This window comes from Uloborus diversus, chromosome 9, assembly GCF_026930045.1.
Source record: "Uloborus diversus isolate 005 chromosome 9, Udiv.v.3.1, whole genome shotgun sequence".
Classification (NCBI taxonomy): domain Eukaryota; kingdom Metazoa; phylum Arthropoda; class Arachnida; order Araneae; family Uloboridae; genus Uloborus; species Uloborus diversus.
The window spans coordinates 97,302,624-97,325,020 of NC_072739.1; the positions used below are offsets into that span (position 1 = coordinate 97,302,624).

A 22,397-nucleotide genomic window follows, 5' to 3' on the forward strand; every position below is an offset into this window, starting at 1 on the left:
TAATAGTAGCTTTGTATGTGTGTGAGTATGTTAGCATAAAATAAGGCCAAGTCATAGATAAATTGTTTCCTATTGTGACTACCTGAGTTCCGTTGGTGAAGTCATATTGGTAAATTAAGGTTTTTGTGATACTTCTTGCAGGTCCAACCGGCCAGTAGGCATTGATGACAATGGTTTAATTTCATATTGATTTTTTTATATTAATTAAAAGCACTGTTAATCATATCCTGCTCAAAGTCATGTTTTGGTGCAAGTTTATAAATCGTTAAGTTTAAAGTTTTAGTGGATGCTTTCTCATGCCGAAGAGACAAAGAGTACAGTAATGACCATAAAAAACTCCTTCTTTTTTTAACTATCAGAAGAGTTAGTAAAAGTTTAATTCGTTTAAGAAGACACACAGCGTGAGTACCTTGAGTTTTGTGAGCACTAATCAAAAGAAAAAGTGCATAAGTGCTTTGAAAGCAATTTATATCACATTTGCATTATTGCTGCGGTTATTTTTAAAGAATCATATTTTGAGGGACGTCGTCCCCTCCCCCTCCCTTTTCCCAACTATGGTATTGTATATGGAGTAAAAAGAATATGCACTCTACTAAACAGAAGTTGGCAAGTAACCCCTTAAAACAAAAGTAGTTAAAGTAGCATCTTTGATTCTTGACTGTTAATTCCAACAGTCATCATTTAAAACAAAATATACATGTTTTAGAGTGACTCACTAAAAGAAAAAATCGCTTGAAACCAATTTACATTACAATTGTATTAATTTTTACAATTATATATATATATATATATATATATATATATATATATATATATATATATATATATATATATATATATATATATATATATATATATATATATATATATCCTCCCTCTCCTCCCAACTACAGCACTGCTATGGAAAAAAACGAAAATGCATTCTACTATGTAGAAGTTGACAAATAATCTCTAAAAGCAAAAGTACTTTGATTGTCTTGTCTGATTCCTTACTATGAATAATTGTAACAGTCATCATTTAAAAGCAATATATACATGTTTTTAGAGAACTTACCGAAAGGAAAAGTGGTTCAAAGCCAATTTACATTACACGTTTGCATTATTTTTACAATTAAAAAAAAAAGGGAAGGCGTCCCCCCCGCATCCCCCCCCCCCCCCGAACTACAGCACTGCTTGTGGAGTAAAAAGGAAACACACTCTATTAGGCAGAAGTTGGTAAACAGTCTCTAAAGTCAAAAGTAGTTGAAGCGTCTTACTCTTCTATTAATTCCAACAGGCATCATTTAAAAGCAAAACATACATGCGTACAATAAGAATATAATGATGCACAACAGAGAACAAGAAAAAATACAAGTCAGGAGAAAGTGAATAAGGATAAAAACTAAAACGACGTCCATTCCCAGTTAAGAAACCCAGTCACATCATCTCGTAAATGACATGGGAGCTGCTTTAAAAAACACAAATTGCTGAGACGTGGGGTTCGCGTTGCCAAATAATCACAACTAAAAACCTAAATAAAAAACCACAAATGAGTGAACACAACACAACGACGGAAACAAATGACCACAGCTAAGGAAGGACAAAAACAACAATGAAAAAAAAAAGTATAATCACGACTAAAGCCCAGATTGGCGCAATACCATTAAAAACCAAAACCCATTGAGGCCGACACCTAAGAATCTTTTACTAACGATCGCTCTTTCGAATGGACCTGCTTTGGCACAAAGAAGGCAAAAGCAAAAACGGTTGGACTTCACTTATCAGTGTTTTTGTTGTCGGATAAGAATTCGGATTTCTTTTCATGAATATCTTTCGGTCACGGAGATTTGAACCGCGACTCTCCTATTGTTAAACCTCTTTCGTTTCGCAAACAAATAAATAGATCGCGTTTTTGCAAAAAAGAAATGAAAAAAATATTGTGGATAAGATCAGATTCGCTTAATTGTTTTTTGTGTTCTTTCCAGTTAAGTGTGCGGGTTGTACGTCCATGTAGATTGTTGCATCAGAAATTGAAAGGAAAGAGTTCGAGCATTTTTTTTCCCGCTCATTTACATTTTTTTCGCCTTTTGAGCTGATTCCATAACTAGTGTAATTTTTTTAACGATGCCATTTTTTTGAGAAAGAGTTTTTATTTTCGTTTTGTGTAATCTTTTATTTCTTTATTTGTGAAGGCTTTTATTTATTTATTTATTGAAGAAAAGGGGTTTCGTTTACATCTAAAAAGTTTTTCCATTGCAGACTTTTTTTCCTCCACTTTCTATGTTCTTTTATTTTATTACAATTACTTAAAAAATTCAATTACTATTATAGATAAATTTTCCTCTTACATACAGTAAAACTAACATACAGTAAGATGTAGTTTATATATATATATATATATATAAAATGCTTCGTTGAGGGTTTTTTTTTTAAATTATTTTTTTAAATCCTTATGTATGCATTTTTAAATTTTGTCTCATGGGTACTTTGCAATTAATGATTTATATTCCTATTCGATACATGGAAGGGTTTTCTTTTTTTTTAAAAAAAAGGAGGAACAATTGAGGCAGAGCGAAGTCAAGGGATGTAAGTGCCAAATTAAAAATTTTCAAGATAACCATTACAAATGGTAGCTGAACTTCTCCTCTGTAAGTGCTGCTGTACCGTGCTGGCCAAATTATTAGACTAAGACTGTTTTAAAAGCAAATTCTTTATTGATTACATAACTATAGACACATTAACGAACAATGAAATAATTATCTTATATTTAGTATGCATTCCCTTGTTCTTCATGAGCATTTTAAGTCTTTTTGGCATACTTTTCACAAGGTTTACACCCTTTCTAAACTTTTTAAAAAAGGAGATAAAAAATTCTTTATCCTCACTATTATATATACTCACACACACATACTCCTAAAACTAACTTTAAATGTAACAGAACACACTAATAAAAGAACTGGTGAACTGTTTAAGCTGATTGAGGTTATGTTCCTGGTAGGTAGATAAACAAAGAACATAAACAAAGCAGACAGTGCTGCCACCTGCAAACATTAAATTATGCTAAAACAACGTAATAATCAGTGTACAGTATGTACTGTACTTTAATAGTTAAATAAATAGTATTTTAGTACAAATAGTGTACAAAAACAAAAAAAAACTCTTTAGTCTAATAATTTGGCCAGCACTGTACAGCATGATTTAGAAAAAAAAAATCGAGGAAAGCCTACTTAGGATTTGAACTTTAATCACGCTTCACTCGAAACTTGAAAAAATCCACTTACATCCCTTTGCTTCTTAGTGCTTCAATTTCGATTCCTCTTTTGCTGTTGGATATGATACAATTTCCTTACTTAATAATTCTCATAATTCTTCCAATTTTTGCTGAAACGACACCCTCCAGTTGAAAACGACCTTTCGATGAACATTAGCAAGCATTAGTATTAGTTACGATAATTGCATGGTGAAAACTGTTCCATGCCAAAAATATTTAATATGAAAACAAAATGCTAAGAAGTTACTTAGTCTATTTTGTAATTTTTTGTGAACGAAATTAGAATGCTATTTTTTTTACCATTCAAATAGAAAACGTTAAATAGTTTACCTTTTTTTTATTAAAGAACAAACATTTAGAACAATTTAAATGCAATCTTAAAATTATGGAAAATCATAAATATCGAAAGTAATTTAGTGTGATCAAAATGTTTGGCTTTTGGATTATTTTCAATATGTTGTCCAATTAGGGGTTCTCCTTTTGAAGAGGAGGCTTAATTCTAATCACCAGATTCATCTCCCTAAATTAGTCCCTGTACATATCGTCAATGTAATTTTATGTGTATCAAAGAAAAATAAGCACCAACATGCAAATTTTCAAGCTGTTAAAATAAAAAATAAATAAATAAAAACAATTATTTATCAATATGGGAATGATCAACAATTGAAATGGTTTGTTTCACTTGGACTTGCATCTAAAAATCATCATGCATATCCATGCGTTTTACAATAAATGTAAAACGCTTTAATTTCTAAAGAACAACTTTTTAAATTTACAGCAAACTAAAACTAAAATTTCTAAACTCGCTGCAGGACATAACGATTTGAGCTCGTTTGTTACTAAATGATGTAGTTTCAGACAATACAAACACGAAAGAGTATACTTTCGTTTTTATCCTCTGCTCATGTAAAACTCAAACATCAATTTGGAGTTTTAAACAAAACCATTCTATAACAACTTGTTGGGATGATTCTCAATAAAATTGCTGCTTTCAGACTGTAAATAAGCACATAATTGACCTCTGCCAGCAGTATTTTTCTCACCTATGCCATTGTTCGGGTGGAATATTTTTCGAAGCTGGAAACGAGATCTTTTCAACACCATTTAAAGTTGTTAAAATGTCTGCTTATATTTCTTTTGTTGTTGTTGGTTGCACACAAAGACGCTGATGGGGTTTGTTTGTTAGCGGTCAGAAAATTTGTAGTTGAAGTTTATTTGGAGTGGAAGTAGTTTTGGCGATAACCAGTGGTAAATCATAAAAGCTCAAGCACTGATTGGGGTTTTGTTTCTTAAGTGGATGGCACAGCACAGTTTCCCTTTTATATCAAATTAGAGGTTGCTATGTTTTCACTTTTTAAGGGCCAGTAATAGTTATCTTTGTAATCCTTACACAAAGATGTTTTTGCTTTTAAAACAGTCTTTTCGCCACTTTGCTTAATGCGTATTCGTCAATCTTAACATTTGTTGTTTTAACGCTGCTTGTTATGTAGTCCAACAAAAGCTTATTAGGCCACAAAAGTTTAGCAGTTTAAAAGTGGCAGTAAATCATGAGTTAAAAAGAAAACACTAGGCAAAAAAGCAGTGCTTTTATTGGTGATAAAAGCTCAAGAACGGACCAATGAAATTGCTATGAATATTTTACTCCAATGAAATTCAACTGGATAAAACAAATAGTTTGAGTCTATTTTGAATTCTTATAATGAAGTTGTTAATAAAGTAATATTTAATGACCTAGTTTGGAAACTTGGGTGTAGTTCAAATTTAAATCCCATTGGCAATGTTAGAACACATTTATTATGCAAAAAGAACAAAAGAAACTTCGCTGTTTTGCTTTATAACACACTGCGTAAAACAAAAACCAGCATAGCACGTTAATATACTATGTAAGTAATTTAATTTTAATTATCTTCAATTAAATTGAATAATCTCTACAGAAAACTTTAATAAATCGTAATGCCAACGAATTATTGTTTTAGAGTTTTAAGATGGGAGAATAACTGTATTAAGAATTGATCTCTTCAATGTTCTTATTATTTTGCTGCCAAAAACTTCATTCAATGTCAGCGGTGTTACGAATAAAAGTTTGACTTTCCCCCAAAAAAGAGCTAATGTTAAAATATACCCTGAAAGTAACAAAACCTTTATTTTCATAATATGTCCTATATGTCACATGATTTTTCCAATAAAGATTACTCTAAAAGAATCCACCTTTTAGATTATTGCATTCGATTTAAATTTCTTTACTGAGCCAAATGCTGTAACATTTAAATTATTCATTTCAGCAAAAAAAAAAAATAATAAATAAATAAATAAAAAAACTACATAAAAATTGAACAAAGCGATAAGATGTACCTCGCGAAATTTTTCGAACAAATAATGTATCTTTTAAGTTGAACTATTCTCACGTAAGTTGTTCGGAAGAGGGACCGAAAGGCGTTCCATTTTCCCCACCAGATAACCCAATTTCCATTTATTTTTAAAAATTATTTTCAATACTTATTAAATTACATAATTTGTTTTTTATTATTTTTTTTAGCAATATTTCTAAGATACATTCCTTCTTTCGTACTTTTTTTTCCTTTACGCAGTTCTGCAGTTCAGTTGCGGAGGGGGGGAGCGGATGCAGGAGGACGCCGTTCCTGAAATATTTGGCTTTTTATTGTGACGTAAATTGGTTTTAAACGAAATTTTCTTCTCTTGAGCCCCCAAAAAAGTTATCAAAACCCTTTTTTTTTAAATCAAAATTTAACAAAGATTAACTCGCTTTATTTGCAAGACATTAAGGTTGGGTGTTTTTTTTTTTTTTTTAATTTCATGGGAGAACGCGCGGATTTCCAACATTACGGATTTTTGACGTTCAGATTTTTGGCATTCTACTGTCTGTTCAAAATATATATATATATATATATATATATATATATATATATATATATATATATATATACAGTCGGACCTCCATATATCGAAGTAGCAAATTGCCGGAAAAAAATTCGATATATAGAAACGATCTTATTTTATCATAAAAATCACCTAAAACATTAAAATTAAAGCTAATTTTCGTGCATGAAACCCAATTTCTAATTTATACGAGCATCGGATTAAACGAAACTTAATAACTGAAAAATTAACAGAAATTACATTTTTGTGCCTTCATACATCTTGATTCTTCCGCAGTTCAACTTGATTCGCAACATGAGGGGATTTTCGCTTTGACAGTGTAATCGAGAGAAAAGTAAAAAATCAATCTACTTAACTTGAATAATTTTTACTGAAGCTAAAAAGACTAGGAATGATAATCAACAGACAAAAAGGATAACGTGAAACTAATTTTACAGTGTTACTGGTTACCACTAAGATTTGAAATAAACCTGAGGGAATCTAAAAACTTCTGAACGGAACAACGGCCTATCTATACACACCCCTCAAATCCAGATTTCTTATGAGTTTCTTAGCAACCTTTAGTAAACATAATTTTCTCCCTTAACCTTCATTTTTCATGAGACAAACAGTCTAAAGTGGAAAAAAAAATCTACGAATGTCTCAAAAAAAAATCGATATATAAAGATTTTTTCGATATATAGAAACAATTTCTCTATGTAATGAATATTGAAATTCACTGGGATTTCCATATATAGAAAATTTCGATATGTGAAAGTTCGATATATGGAGGCTCGACTGTATATATATATACAGTCATAATATAGTACATAAATATATATATATATATATATATATATATATATATATATATATATATATATATATATAGAAAATTAGGCCCAATTGAACGCATATTTCAGAATAAATAATGCCGAAATACACTTCTCTAATCTATTCAAATTTCACTTCATAGATGCAATGCAAAATGAAATATAACATACATTACTTACAAAAATAACTCTAAATTAGATTTAATTTACCCGTGAACGACGTCAAATGATCCAGATAGCGTGCCTAAGCCCCAGCGTTGTTAAATAAAAACTCCTCGTGATACAAACTGTAAAAAGTTAATCGCTGCAATTTCTTGGCCAATTAAATGATTAAATATAGATATTACAAAGCGTATTTCTCTACAAATGAGTTCATATGTATGCAGAAGGTTTTTTAAAAGAAAATACGGATTTGATTATATCCCTGATGTATACATATACACGTGAGAATTTGGATACGATTGAGAGCTGCTCGCATTATTTTTAACAACTAGAAAGCTGTTTTCCGCCGAGTATTTTAATTACTAATTGGACTGGACATATTCGTTTTTAAGAGAAATTGCTGAGTTATTTTTTTAAGTTTATTGCTTAGCTACTGCATTTAACAGGGTAATGAATAACTTGCAACAAAACATTTTATTCAATGTAGCTAAACATATGAGCCGTTTATTTTGAATGTGGTTCAAGTCTAGTTTTGAAAGAGGGGGTGGGGATGAAGACAGTATTGAAAACCGTTATATGATCTCTGAATGCCACAGTTCAATTCAAAATCAAAATTAAAAATCTAAGTACTACTTTTCAAACGGAAATTGCTATTCGTCATTAATAAAACTTAGCCTTACCTTTACTGAGCCTTACCTTAAATGTCTTACAACTTCACAAAAAACGCACTTGTCTCAGTTTCTCACGACTCATATATGCCGTGTATAGAAAACATAAAAATTTCTCTCTGAAGCATTAACAAAAGAGTACTAAAAATTTAAAGTAATAATTGAATCAAATTACTAATTTTAAAATAAGAAAATATATTGCTGTGAAATTAAAAATGGAAGAGATTTAATTTTTGATTGAAATTAATATTTCTTTGCAAAATGTAAGTTATTATCTTAATGTAAGTTATGTCTTTGCTTGAAAAACAAATTTCTAATGAATGCTCTAAATGAAACGGGGAAAATATGACAAGCTAGAATGTAATAAAATATTCCATGCAATATTTCACCATCTTTTTAGGCATTTTTTTTTTCTTTTTCTCAAAGTCATATACGACCCTCATTTTTAAGTTTATAACTTTTAAATATAGGTATATGAATAGTTTGGAATTCTTTGCAATCAAAAATCAGGAAGTTTTTGCTCCGGGCGTAATATCGATTTCAGAATTACGCAACTTTAAGTGTGAAAAAATTAATTCATTGTGAGAGCAATTAAAAAAAAACCCTGAGAATATTGTTTACGAGACAGATGGTGTAATGTATTAGAAGTCCAAAACGAATAGAAATATCAGATTTAAAAGAATAAAATAGTACATGGTAATAGACACTTAATATGAGACAGTGAGAAGCAAAGGGATGTAGGTGGCATAATTAAAAATTTGGAGATAAGCAGTGCAAATGGTAGGAACCTCTCCTCTGACTTGGGGCAAGAGATAGTACTAGTAACCTTGGTAGGTGCTTATACAACATGATTTTCTACAGCAAACTTTTCAATGAAAGCCTACCTAGGACCATATCTTTAAACGCGCTTTGCTCAAAACTTGAAAATGTCTACTTACATCAATTTGCTTCTCACTGTCTCATATAAAAGGTTAGAAGCGTTAAAAAAAATAATAAAAAAATAAAATAAATAATAAAAAAAAAAATATTAGTAGAAAAGTTGATGGAATAATCAATGCAGAAAACAGAAACAAACAAATGAGTAAATACACAGAAAATAAATTTAAAAAAAAAATTAGTTTCACCGAATAATATTCTGTAATAAAATGGATGGATTGATGAAGCCAAGATTGCGAGCAACCATTGGCGCCGCGAATCAGAAATTTTGGAAGGGCGGAAATGTTCATTTGCCGAATGGAAGTCCAAATTTTGCCGAATGATAAAATACGGATAAGCACATACATTAGTACATCTAATGAAAAGGGACATTCGGGTGATTTAAAATTTCAATATAGCAATTATGTCTCCAAATTTACCGAATCGTCAGAGAAGATTTGCCGAATAAGGAAAATTTTTGGAAGATCACAGTGACTTCCCGTGACCTCCCATTGGGCGCCCGTGCGAGCAACTGACAAGAAAAGTCATCGAGTTTTTGCATCACATATAATGAAAGGAATTACGTTTAGAATGTTTTATTTTTAAATGGTGAAATATAAATTCATCAGTTACCACTAGTTGATGGAGTATACGAATTTGATAATGTATAATGTATAATAAATCAATGATTCTTATTTTCAAACTTAGATAATGCGTCATCGAAAGATAACATTGTGATCTGAGGACATATGATTCGGTCAAAACAAAGAAGTTACGTTTAAAATCATTCATCTTCCTGTGAGAAAGAATGAATTTTTCATGAAAACGAACCCTAATTACCAGTAGGTATTATGGAGCTGATGGCAACTTAGAATGAGGGAAAATACCTCACACTAAGGACTAATTAATTGCATTTGATGTAAGTCGACGGTTGAAGTATAGGTTCTGGTTGATAAGATAACATCTATTTAGTACGATTGGAAGCATGATGTTAATGAAATAACGTGATATTTTTGTAGTTACAAAGTTATCACGTAATCGTGAGAAAGAATAAAATTGTCATGGAAAAAAAAACATTTATTTTGAGTATTAATTATTAGGCAGATGATTTAACTGGAGAAAAGTAAATATTCCCTGCATTAAAACAGCAATAAATTGATGGTTTGAGTAGTGAAGACCTGATAGTTCATGGATGTGGACAGAGTAACATTGGGTTTAAAGTAACGTGGAGAAGTTGATAACATAAAATCTAAGATCGTCTGACTTGTAGTATCCTAGAATCCAATCGCTGTTTACTGTAATGTTGTTTTTTGAGTTATACGTTTATCACGTGAGAAAGAATTCACTCTTCATGGAAGTAAGTATTTGTTGTTGTTGTTGTTGCTTTCGTTACATCGGTAATAACCACTGGAGTCCCATTGTCTCTAAAAGTTGGATTTCTTTACTATCATATAGTGGCACAGCGAGGGGGGAGGATTTGGGGGTGAAAACACCCCCCAGAGAGATTGGTTTTAACATAATTGCAAATTCTAATACAGTAGTTTATGCATATGAAAGGGCTGTTTCGATCAAAAAAAAAAAAAAAAAAAACCTTTAGAAGACATTTTTGATCCAAAAATCCCTTTCAGATGAAATTTTTGATTAAAAGAAATATCCTCCAGAAGGTATTTATGATCAAAAAAGTCCCCTTAAGCAGAGATTTTTCATTAAAAAAAACCCTCCAGAAGGTATTTCTGGTGAGGCTATCATATAAGACAACACAAGTCAGTTTTTGAGCACAAAGAGAGGAAATGACTCAGAGGCGGATTCAGGGGAGGGTCAAAGGGTCAGCTGACCCCCCTGTGACAAGAATTTTATTATGATTATTACCAATCTTCAAATTTTTAGATTCGTAAAAACCAGTACATAGAATCAATATTAACCTGTTTTTTGCTTCGTTTTGTAAGGAATTTCTTCTCAGCGCGTCACCGTTTAAATGATTGACCGGGTTCGTTTGAATGGGAAATTGCTATTTTCAGTTTTTATTTTTTCATCTCTAATGAGCTTAAGCATTGAAAAATATTAGGAAGGGGGTATTTGAATGGGTTTTTATCTCATTTGGGGGTGGGGGGCACCCCTGCTTAAGAGAAGCTTTACGTTGGAGATATGACGCCGGCCATTGAAACTTGACCCCCCTTACAAATATTTCTGGATCCGCCCCTGAAATGACTCCCAGGGATCCGGTGGAAATCGAACCCACGACCTCCGGCATTCGAAGCGAAGCTTCTAACCTCAGACCCATGGTGGCCCCAAATGACGCATTAATTTTAATTATTTATCATTAGATCTGGCTGATGAAGTACTAAATAAACTCTCAAGCACAATTTCATTTAAAAAAATTTTAACATCAACACAAACTGTAGTATTTTTCCCATGACAGTGAAAATATTTTAATTGATATATTTCATTATTTATAAAATCTTGGGAGAACTTTTAGGATTCAGCGTTAGGAGTTTTTGAGAGTATTGAAATAAAAAATGGGCATCTACCCGGTGGATGAAGCCCCAAATCAGTAAAAAAACACCCCCCCCCCCACACAAGCTGTTCATTCTTGGGAGAGGGGGGGGAGGGGTTACTGGCAGGTCAACGCTAGATAATTTTAGTATAAACTGTTTACTAGTCTCTAGTGCAATAATGTGATGAGAAAAGTTGATAATTTGAATAATCAAGTTCAAAGAATAGATGACTGGCGGACTGAGCAATACCAAGTGTTTAAGTTCATGCACATATGAGAGAGTTCTAAACCATTTATTTAATTACTGGTTAATAACTAATGAATGTAAACCAAAAAAAGATTTGTATGCATGGTTGCAAATCTTTGCAATTCAAGTCAGGTCACAAACCAAAGTTTTGCTCTGAATACTTCAATAAAAGCTGCATATATGTGGCCGCAGAACATACCAACAAACAAAATATCTGGAAGAGCCTACCATCGATAAATGGCGTAGAAACTCAAATAAGGAAGCAAGTCCTTAATGCGTTTTGAATGTTGACAATTCACACAGCAAGAACTTCATCCAAATTTAACAACCGCCTTGCGAGGTGTTAGTAAAGACGTCAGCCAACCATGCACGACGCGGTAAATACTGTAATTACTTATCATCTTAAGTATTTTTTACATAACAGTTTCGAGCCATGGGAGCACCATGCAAATAAAATAAAAAACTTTCGATCTTTGTCGATTTTTGGCTATTATTCCATCATTGATCTCACGTGTGGAGCTATTTCTTCATCCAAATGCTGTCGATGTGGGTTTATTTGGACGCGAGTAACATCTTTAGGGAGTTTTCGTCGCTGGGAAAAGCTTTTTGTAAAAGCTGAAATGACTTGTATGAGCGTGTTCACGATGCGTGGTGGTCTCTGTTTGGATGAGGCAGGTTAAAATTACGGCACAGGATATTGCAAACTTAGATGCTACAATTATGACGTTGCTTTGAAGAGGAATGTCAATTGTTTTGTTACTGGAGGAGGCTTCGGGTCGATCTCAGCATGTCAAACACGCGGCGTTTATTCTGTTTGATATCTTTGAGGTTATTGCCATTATGGAAAGTCCATATAAGACACTCAGAAGGAAAGGGATGTAAGTGTCAAAATTAAAAATTTGGAGATAATCAGTTACAAATGGTAGGAAAACCTCTCCTCCGTTTTAGAGCAAGAGATGGTACTTAGTACTATAGCCCTGGTGAATGTTGCTTAAAAGCATGATTTAGAAAAAGCATTTCAATGAAAGTCTACCTAAGATCTGGACTTAAATCGCGTTCTCCTGGAAACTAAAAAAAAAACTTACATCCCTTGCTTCTCCCTGCCTTATATTAAAGTTTTAAAGAAGCAATAATATAGACCCTGGGTTCCCAAAGTGGGTGCCGTGGCACCCTGGGGTACCACAGGAAAAGGTAAGGAATGCCCGGAAGTTACCACGGTAATCCATAGTTGTACATGTTTTGTAAAAAAGGAATGGAATAGTGAGTCACGAAAAACTTGTAATTCTTCAAAGGGTGCTGCTTATCAGAAAAGTTTTGGAAGTCCCGAGGACCACAAAAATTTGTAAAAGTGCCTCCTCCTTTTTAATTCAGAAGATAGGGCCGTGGAAAGTTGTTGGATAATAATCGTTCATTCTTTTTCTCTGTCTCGCTTATATCTTACAAACCGTGTTTAATTTTTTAAGATTCTCATGAAGTTTATTCTCTATTAAATGCTAAACTACTAAAGCTTTAATATTTATCGATAAATATTTTATCAGATTCTACTCTGAAGTCTTAATTTCATTGAAACTTTTTTTGCGTGCAATTTGTCTTTCTGCTCAATATGAGTGTGTCAGAACCATAATACAGTCCGAAACACATTACTACAAAGATGAAAACGTATCAATCAACTTAATGTGTTGTTAACTAACTGTGTAATGTCATTTTTCTGTGTGTTGTTATGCTTACAATTCAGTAGTCAAAACTAAAAATCTACATAATAAGCGTAACTTATTTTTTTGATCTTCCAACAAATGTACGTCGTTAGATTAATCATTTGGCAAAACTAGCATGATCTTAGGATATCATGTGACAAGGACCATTACCAGAATACCTTACTTAGGTGAAGAATTTAATACAAATTGTCGGTTTACTTTTTTAAATTGCTCGGGCATTTTTCACTGCTGCTAATTTTGTTTTACTAAGTACTAAATGCGTGATGAAGGCTCCAAAAATAAGCTACATAATGATGTTTTGTTCTTTTTGAAAGAGGCAGTTTATTTTTGCTTCGATTTTATTAGGGGAGATACTAAGGTCTTTTTAATACATCGTCGCCTCAGAGCAACAGTAAGACATCTAAGCCAAGTAATAACTGTAAGATATTCTGTAGTTATCCTGGATGAGGCGATATATATATTTTTCAGGTTTTGTAAACCTAGGATGTTTCTAGCCTGACATGTCACATTCTTCTTTTGAGCGCAAAATCATGCTCTGAATCGATTTCGTGCTCTAAAGGAATGGGTTTTTAAATACCATCAATTGCGATAACTTTGCCCTTTGCGAGTAACATTGGTCCAACAAACGGAAAGAGATTGTCAATACGTATTAGACACAGGAGAGTGATTATCATTTATTCATTTCAAGGGCCTAGCAAGATAACACTAGTTTGACTTAATCATTACTGGTAGGCGGCACTGAGTGATTTTTCATGTGTTATGCCAATGTTACCTGAAAAAAGGCCAAAGCTACCCCAATCAACAACATTGCATTTGAATGTTCTTTTTTTAATTATTATTTTTATTTTCAATTCAAAATGTCAAACATGTTAAGCATCAACATGCTACAAAATTAAAAATCGTAATAGATCACTTTTCCCCCCTTGCCATCTTCACTATTGATCCCTATTGTTGTCTTCACAGTTTTTGTATGTTTAAATTCCGCGGAACGAATTTCCCTCTCTCTAAAAAATGTCAAAGAGAATTTTCTCTCCTCTAAAACAGCCTAGCTGTATCTCTGATCGCAATGATAATTTTTTCCCACAGTCAGAAGAACCAAGTCAAATGAATCAATTAAATCAAATTAAAAAAGTAAAAGAAGAGTAAAATAAAGATAAAGAAACAATAACTATTCGTTAAAGAATGACTTCCAGTTAAATTTAAAAACAAGAAATATGAAGTCAAAGTTATTTTCAAGACTAGGCCATTTAGAAATGGAAAGTGTTTTACCACACGCTTTTGATGTTTTTTTCGGACGAGTCAGAATAAAGAATTTCGATGATAATTTATGCACATATATTACCTTCTTGTAATTTTGCTTGAATGCTTTCAATTCCATCATTTGTTTTTTAATTGCCGAAGATCTAAGCTGATCAAAGTGTCAAGCTGGCTTTTCATGCTTTGATGGCTTTAGTGAATGACCGATTTCAGACGTTACAAATGCCTGATTGATAAGAAACCAATAGAGCTGTCACACACCTGTCAAAAGTGAAAAGATTTAAACTTGAAAAATCCTTCTCTAACGCATCACTGGCTAAATCTTCCAGCTTGTCAAAAGTAGCAGTCGCGGCCATTGGACCGCGCAGTTCTTTCAGCTGGTCCGTTCGTAGATGCTGAATTTATTGAATAAGGAGTTTCAGATCCTGGAGTCTAATGTAATAAGTTTGTAGGAAAGTGTTTCATTTCTTGTTGGATTCTTCCCACAATAAATGCATTTGATTTCCTTTTGCGACACTCACTGCTACTAGGAAAATCCCTGATACCATGAAATTCAACGCATGTAATCAATCAGTTTTATTGTATTGTCCATGTGGTAGGATATTTAGCGTATTTACTGGAAAGTGGTATATTTAACTTGAAAAATCCTTGTTCGTTCAACCGTATTCAGTCAGTTTTATTGTACTGTCTATGTGGAAGGATATTTAGCATATTTTCAGGAAAGTGCAATAATGCATATCGATGTTGCCATGAAATTCAACCCAAGCAGTTAGTTTCATTGTATTGTCCATGTGGAGTGATATTTAGCGTACCTACAGGAAAGTGTAAATTTAATATGCAAAATCCATGTTACCATGAAATTCAATTCATGTAATTTGTCAGTTTTATTGCATTGTCCATGTGGAAGGATATTTAACATAATTACAGGAAAGTGGTATACTGAACTTGCAATAAATGTTGGGACCAAAATTTGTACTCTCCAATATCTATATAGGGAGGATATTTAACATATTTACAGGAAGTACAGCATTTAACTTGCAAAAATATTAGTACCAAGTTTTGTGTTCTCCCCATATGAAGAATGCTTACTACCAAACGGCACGAACTTGAGGGTCACGGATCCGGACGAAATTCTTGATTTAGGTTAATTCCCACTAGATATGATCCCAGGTCAAGCGGTTTGACTGCATAGGCCTTAGTTCAGTCGTAATGGGGGTCCAAAGTGTCTAGTTTGGCTCCAGAAAAGCAATGGTTTTCCTTTGAATTAAACCGTTTTTCACTCTTTTCTTGATATTGCATTGCAGTATCGCTGAACTGAATGCATTCACTGTATAGAATAAATTCCAACGCTCCAACGTTGTACTATCAAGAGACGCGACAGATGTTAGGAGACCAAATATTGTGCCAAAGTTTCAAATCCCAAAGAAAACTCTATTGCAGCTCTGAATCCAAACAAGCAAGTTTATACCCTCCTTGGTGCCGAACTAAAGCCTAAAACTCAAACTATTTTACCTAGCCTCATATCTAGTACGAATTGACCTAAATCCAGAAATTTATCCAGATTCGTGCCTCTCAAGTTTTTGCCGTCTGAAGCACACTGATTTGCAGGGCTCCAGAAAATTGCAATGGCGTTTTCATTTGAATTGGGAACTTTGGGACTATATGTACTCATTCAAGGCATTCGGCGTCTCTTTTCTGTACAAAGAAGGGGGGGGGAGATTTATTCTGTTTTGTGAATGCATTTAATTGGCTCACACTACAATGCAAATGCAAGAAAAGGGTAAAAAAAAAGTTAAATTTTAAAGGGAAAAAACATTGCTTTTCTGGACTCAAATAACAACTTTGGACCCCCGCTGCAGCTGAACTAGGGCCTATGCAGTCAAACCGCTTTACCTAGGTTCATATCTAGTGGGGACTAACCTAAATCCGGAATTTCGTCCGGATCTGTGACCCTCAAGTTCGTGCCGTTTGGTAGTTAGTATTATTATTTTTTCAATAGAAAAGTGGCAGTTAAGTTGCAAAAATGTTGGTAACAATTTTTTTATTCTCCATGCATGAAAGATAGTTGACTTGATATAGGAAAATGGTACTTGAATCGCAAAACTGTGATGCCAAATGTTTGCTGAAGTTATTCCAATTTATATTTCAAAAAAAATGATACTTTACAGTCATGAAAAATTAGTAATTTTAAAAAAATGAACAAGAATAGATTTAAGCAAACACTGTTTTAAAATTCCGTTATAACCGGTGACACTGACGCAAAAAACCGAAAAATTATACATTTTCTGTTTCATTACCGTTATAAAAACAAGATTTAATGTAAACACTGAAAATTCCAGCGTTGTTAGTAGGGTAGACCGGGGCACGTTTACGCGGATTTTCTTCAATGAATTTTCTACATTTTATGTTTTAACATAGGGAATTTTATACATTGCGGTTTTATAAAGCAGTTAATGGAGTCAAAATTAGTATATTCAGTTGTTGCTCAGTTTGTGTTTTTAACCGTTAAAAAAATATTTTTTTTTTTTTTTTGAATCCAATTCGATTGCGTAAACTTGCCCCGAACACGGGACACGTTACTTTGACACCTAACGTGGTTCTTTTGGTGTTTTGAATATAATCTTAACACCGTTAAAATAAAGCAAATTTATTACAGACTGAGCAGTGTATAAAGTAAAAGCTGAACGGGCATGAAGACAGCACTACATCATTGTATGCTATAAGATACCAATTTGTAACTCAATTGAAAATTAAATGGTAATTTTCAAAACTAAATTGCCTGAAAATACTAAAAAGTTTTGAGACAGTTCGGAGCGAAAAAAAGAGTCAGGGCACGTTTAGAAGTAAGACACAGTAAGAACGTGCGTAAAGGGTGCTCATACGTCAACGCGTAAAGTTGCCCCGTCGTCAATTTTGGATTTATTTTTAACGTGCAAAAAAAAATAAATAAATAAATAAATAAATAACATTTTAGTTCATACAAATTCAATTCTCAAAAAAGTATAAAATTCTGCCAATTTTTATATGTTTGTTCTTTCTTAACTAAGTATTACTTATTCACAATAAGCTCCAAAACGTTCAACTCAAAATTTACTCGACTTGGTAGAGAACAGATTATTCTTTCTGCATGCTAGACCGAAGCTCGACTGATGCTCAAAAACTTTCGAGAATATTTGCTAGGGAGCAGCATTAATATGTTATGACTGCTGGTTCTCCAGTTATAATTCGATTAAAAAAAGGGGGCACTGCGTAAACGTGCCCCGGTCTACCCTATTGATTTTGTAATGAAAATTGTATGCACGTGTTTAAGACGTTAATGGAACTTCTTAATCGGGTGAGATAAGAGTTATGCGAGCAAAACGGCAATTCAAATATTTAAAATATTTTTATTTCTCATGAAAAACTAGCATTTCTAAATGCTTGAAGAAGCTATACTTTTACGTAAAGGAACCTTAGTTACCTAAGGAAAAGTCAACTTTTTCATGAACAAGATTTCAAAGATATACTATACCTTCTACAATAAAAATACTATTTTACTATGAAATGGAATCATTTTTAGGGTTGTAATTATTGTTATTCTTACTATATTCAATATATTATAAATATGTATATGCTTTATACGAATGACAGTTTGTAAAAATGATAGAAAAGCATTTTTCATGTGAATGATTTTGGAGAAAATATTTCATCTTAAAACGAGAGATGTACCCTTAAACACTGCTGTAAGAAGATTTTAAGTTATTAAGGAGTACAATAGAGTGGGTACCACGTTATCTTTCAACGCCGAAAAACGTTTAGCTCATAAAGAAAATAAATGATTTTTAATTTGAGTGATTGCTACCAAATGTGATAGAGAATGTTGCATACACTAACGTTTAGCAAATCTCCAAGAATTGAAAAACACTGCTTTAAAAATACACTAAAATATATGTTGGTGCTATGAAGAACACAGTTAAACTAAGAAATTTATTAAGAGCAATTGGACTTTAAGTCTATCATGAAGAAAGATTATAAGCATAGTATTTATATATATGGAAATGATTCTTTACTTATATTATAAAAACCCCAAATCTGCCAAAACATTTTACTCATACAATGAAATGTTGGAAGTAAATAATATTTACTAAACGAGCAATACTTACAAACGAGGTTCAATGCATGCAGCAACAGCGAAGTTTTGGTAATGAAATTACTTTTTCGTTATAAGAGTGATGTTAAACTTCTTAAGAGCGATGAAAACTTATTTAACACCGCACTTATCTCTCGTTTATAAAATACTTTTGCATAACCAGAAAGAGGAGGGCAGGAGAAGACATAATAGTTCTTACATGTGTGTAAAACACCATTCAAGGATTAACATAATGACTGAAAATCAAGCGTTTTTTAAATTTTGACACTCTTCGAAGCTGAGGTTATTAATAGGCTGGTAAATAAAAATCATTTTTCTTGGTTAAACTGATTTTTTTTTAATGTAAAACGTTTCTATAAAAGGCATAAAACTTTCTTAAAAGAAACAATGCTGTTTCAGATACAAGTGTGTGGATTTTCGAAGCGGATGTATAGTTTCTCATCTCAGTAGTCAGAATTCGGCTCTCAAATTTGAGATTGATATTTTAAGCACTTCACTATTAAACAATTTTGTATTTTGCCTACTAAATCACGTGTGAAAAGTTTTAGGATTTTTAGCGACGGTTTTTAAACTTCTCTGCATGAGACATCATTATAAAAATGAATTGATGGTTTTTATTTATTGAAAAATAAACTTTCTTGATTCGCTAAATATAGAAAACTATTTGCACGTTTAAAGGAAATTTTGCATCTCACTCAAGCGTTTTAAGCAGTTGAATATTGTTTCTTACAATTTTTTTTTAAATCAAAAATGTGGATTCGTTTTCGGAATAACAGTGAAAATGTGTGGTCTTTTTACAATACCATACAATATAAATAAGGAAGCACAAATAAGACAGGCAGACAATTTTTAACATAATTTATCGTGAGTTTGATTTGAGCTGCTTTAGACTGAAATGGGCATACTAATTTTCGTTTACCATGTGAGGTTTCTTTCTTAAAATGTTTTGTAAATGTGACTGCTTTCCTTCAACTGAAGTAAGATACTAGGCTTTAACATGAAATATGCTAGAAAAACTTTTTACGTAAACTATTTTTCAACGTGGAACTGTCATTAAATTTGAAAGAGAAATTGTTTTAAAAACGTAAACTGTTTTCATTATGTCTCACCTCGAAGATTTTCTGTGGGATAACTGAACTTTCAAAGCTACTGACAAGTAAATGAGACGGAGAGAAAAATATTTTCTCAAAAAATACAATTTTCGGCTACTTAAAATTTTTTAATAAGTTTGTTATAAAACCTGTTCTTGTTATTAATGTTTTTTAAAGATAAATTATAGCTTATAAATTGTCAACAAAACTAAGCACATTCTCTGTTTTGAAATAACTCATAAGGGAAGAAGTAAACGAAAAGGGAAAAAATATTTCATTTTAACTATGAATTCCGAATACTTCTTGGCTATTATTAGGAATTTTCAGATGAAAAAAAAATCGTTTTGATGGTATAGTTTCTGTAAATGTCTAATTCAACATATTATGCATCTACGGAGAGAGAGGAGAGAAAAAAAAAACTTTTGTACGAAAACGAAGATTTCTCAACTTATATGGTTCTGTAATTGGATAACAAACATTTTTGCACAAATGGTTGCATTCTGAAAATTAATGTAAGGAAATTAAAAAATGAGAGTTTATTTTAATTATATAAATTTTAAAAACACTATACTGGTTTTTAAGTTCATACAAGGAAGCTCAAAGTTTTCAAACAAAACCGTCGTAATCATTATTTTTCAACATTTTTCTACATTTTGCATTGTTAAACAAAAAGCTTTGCTCGACAAGCAGACTTGACAAGAAAAAAACTCCTTTTTGCATACATTTTTCAGTTTATGTAACATCTCAATATTAAAATCAGGCACTATCTTTTGTAAAATTCCTATTGTTTAAAAATAACTCATATTGCCAAAGTTAATTAATTAATTTAATTAATGGAACGTAAGAGGCCCTATTTTGCTGATAATTCATGTAAAATGTTAGGTGTTCTGCATATTTATGGTAAATTTCAGAATGATAAATAAAGAATTATGAGAACAGATCTACCTACTCGGATTTCTGAAAATACTCGTTTTTCACCATTAGATTGCAACTAAATGACAACAATAACTGACATAAAGCGTACGTACTTTATTTTAACGGAATATTTTAACGTCACTACGTTACGTACTGAAGAAAGGGCTGTTTGTATTTTCAAAACAGGTACACAAGTGCTTCACTAGAGATTAACTTTCCTTCGTTGTTTTTTTCAAGCCGAGCGAAATTTTAAAATTTACGATGAAAATTGATAACAATACTCGTTGACATTATTTAGAGGAGTGAAGCTCATTTTTGTGGCGTGAAATATACGAAAACATTGGAGGAAATAAAAGTGATCAATTCCATGGAAAAAAAGTTTAAGGATAAAATGGGAAATGGAGGAAAGGATAAAGAGGATAATGATGTACACTGCATTTTATTTTTTAAACATTTAAAATGTTTGACATTTCAAATTTAAAAAATAACATTCAAGCGCAATATTTTAAAAATAATTCCAATGGCCTTTCCCCCCCCCCCCCCGCTCTCTTTTATCCACGATGCTAAATTTGTAGATAAAACAGAATCACGTAACTGAAATTTTAAAATGTACATTTTTCAAATGTACAATAAAATATACATTATATATGCATGTAGAGGTGTTAAAAATATCTCTGATCATGGCAAAGCAATATAATCAAAAAATGAAAAATAATCAATACTTACATGAACTTCTGCGTTGGCTGGAACTAGAGTTTTTGATCCTTGGGAAACCAACAGCAAGGTCAGGTTTTCCAACCAGCAGATCACACATGTTTCTCATGTGTCATGTAAGCCAAGCGGTTACTGATATGCTCATAGCTCTCTGTCCCTCTCTTTTACAGAGTCTAATTGCTTATGATGCCACAATCAAAACAAATTTTCCAAATTTCGTCCACGAATAAACCAGAATTGATGCTATCATTTAAGGCGTATGCTTTGATATTTTACAAGTTGTTCGGTGATGGGTTAGTGGAGAAGTTATCACTATCAGTTAGATATGAGCAATTGTTTATGGAATTAAAGTATTTCGTTTATGCTTCTTCAACATTCAAAAATTGACATATCTCGAATGTTGGTATTGAGAATTTTGACTTAAAATGTCTAGCCAGGTCTGGTTTTATTTATTCCGAACCGTCCATGTCAAACTTGAACTTTAAAAAGGAATCTAATGGACGATTCCCATCTAGGTGACCGGTTATCATCTACAAGTGACCGGCCGCAGTTTTTCCGACTTCCGTCACACACGTGAAAAGATCGCTTGGAATTTAACAAAAAATATTTCGCTTTTCGGTTCATTCCACCAAAATCGGAAGGAAAATTTGATTCATGATCATCAGATTCTTGATGGCTAATTTTTTTCCAGAGTTCACACCGCGTTTGTCATGAAAACAGTCAAATTTCGTGCCTTCGCGAACCACTTCCTTTAACTCTCAAACGCGAAATAAGTCCGTGTCAGATTTTACTTATCGTTCGAGCTTTCCCCAAAACAACAGCAGCGCCTTCTGACGGCGGCACTTGAAACAAAAGGGGATTGCAGGGGGATAGAGAGCGAAAGAAAGAGAAAGAGAGGAAAGATCCATCCCCTCATTCGACCGTTTTCCCTCCCCTGTACTTATCCCACCTTGCTCATCGTCCCTTACGCTTTTCGCTGTTTAATCTTTCAATTTTTTTTTTCTTCCCCTTTGGATTAATTTGCCGTTGTGCGGAGTTGAACTCACCAAAAGGGTCTAATGTATTTGAAAGTACTCCATCTTTTTATTCTTTTGTTTGGTCTGGATGTTTAAAATCTTCTCCCGCTTAAT

At 32.6% G+C, this 22,397-nt stretch overlaps 1 protein-coding gene across 1 annotated transcript in view; it reads right to left on the reverse strand.

The window, feature by feature from the left end:
• LOC129229346 (zinc finger protein basonuclin-1-like) overlaps window positions 1-21,367 on the reverse strand; it is a 199,831-nt gene extending 178,464 nt beyond the window's left edge. Inside the window, exon 1 of the mRNA XM_054863637.1 lies at window positions 21,280-21,367. Within this exon, the coding sequence (XP_054719612.1) occupies window positions 21,280-21,367 (88 nt within the window). The remainder of the gene's footprint in view (window positions 1-21,279) is intronic.
• Between the last annotated feature and the right edge of the window lie 1,030 nt (window positions 21,368-22,397).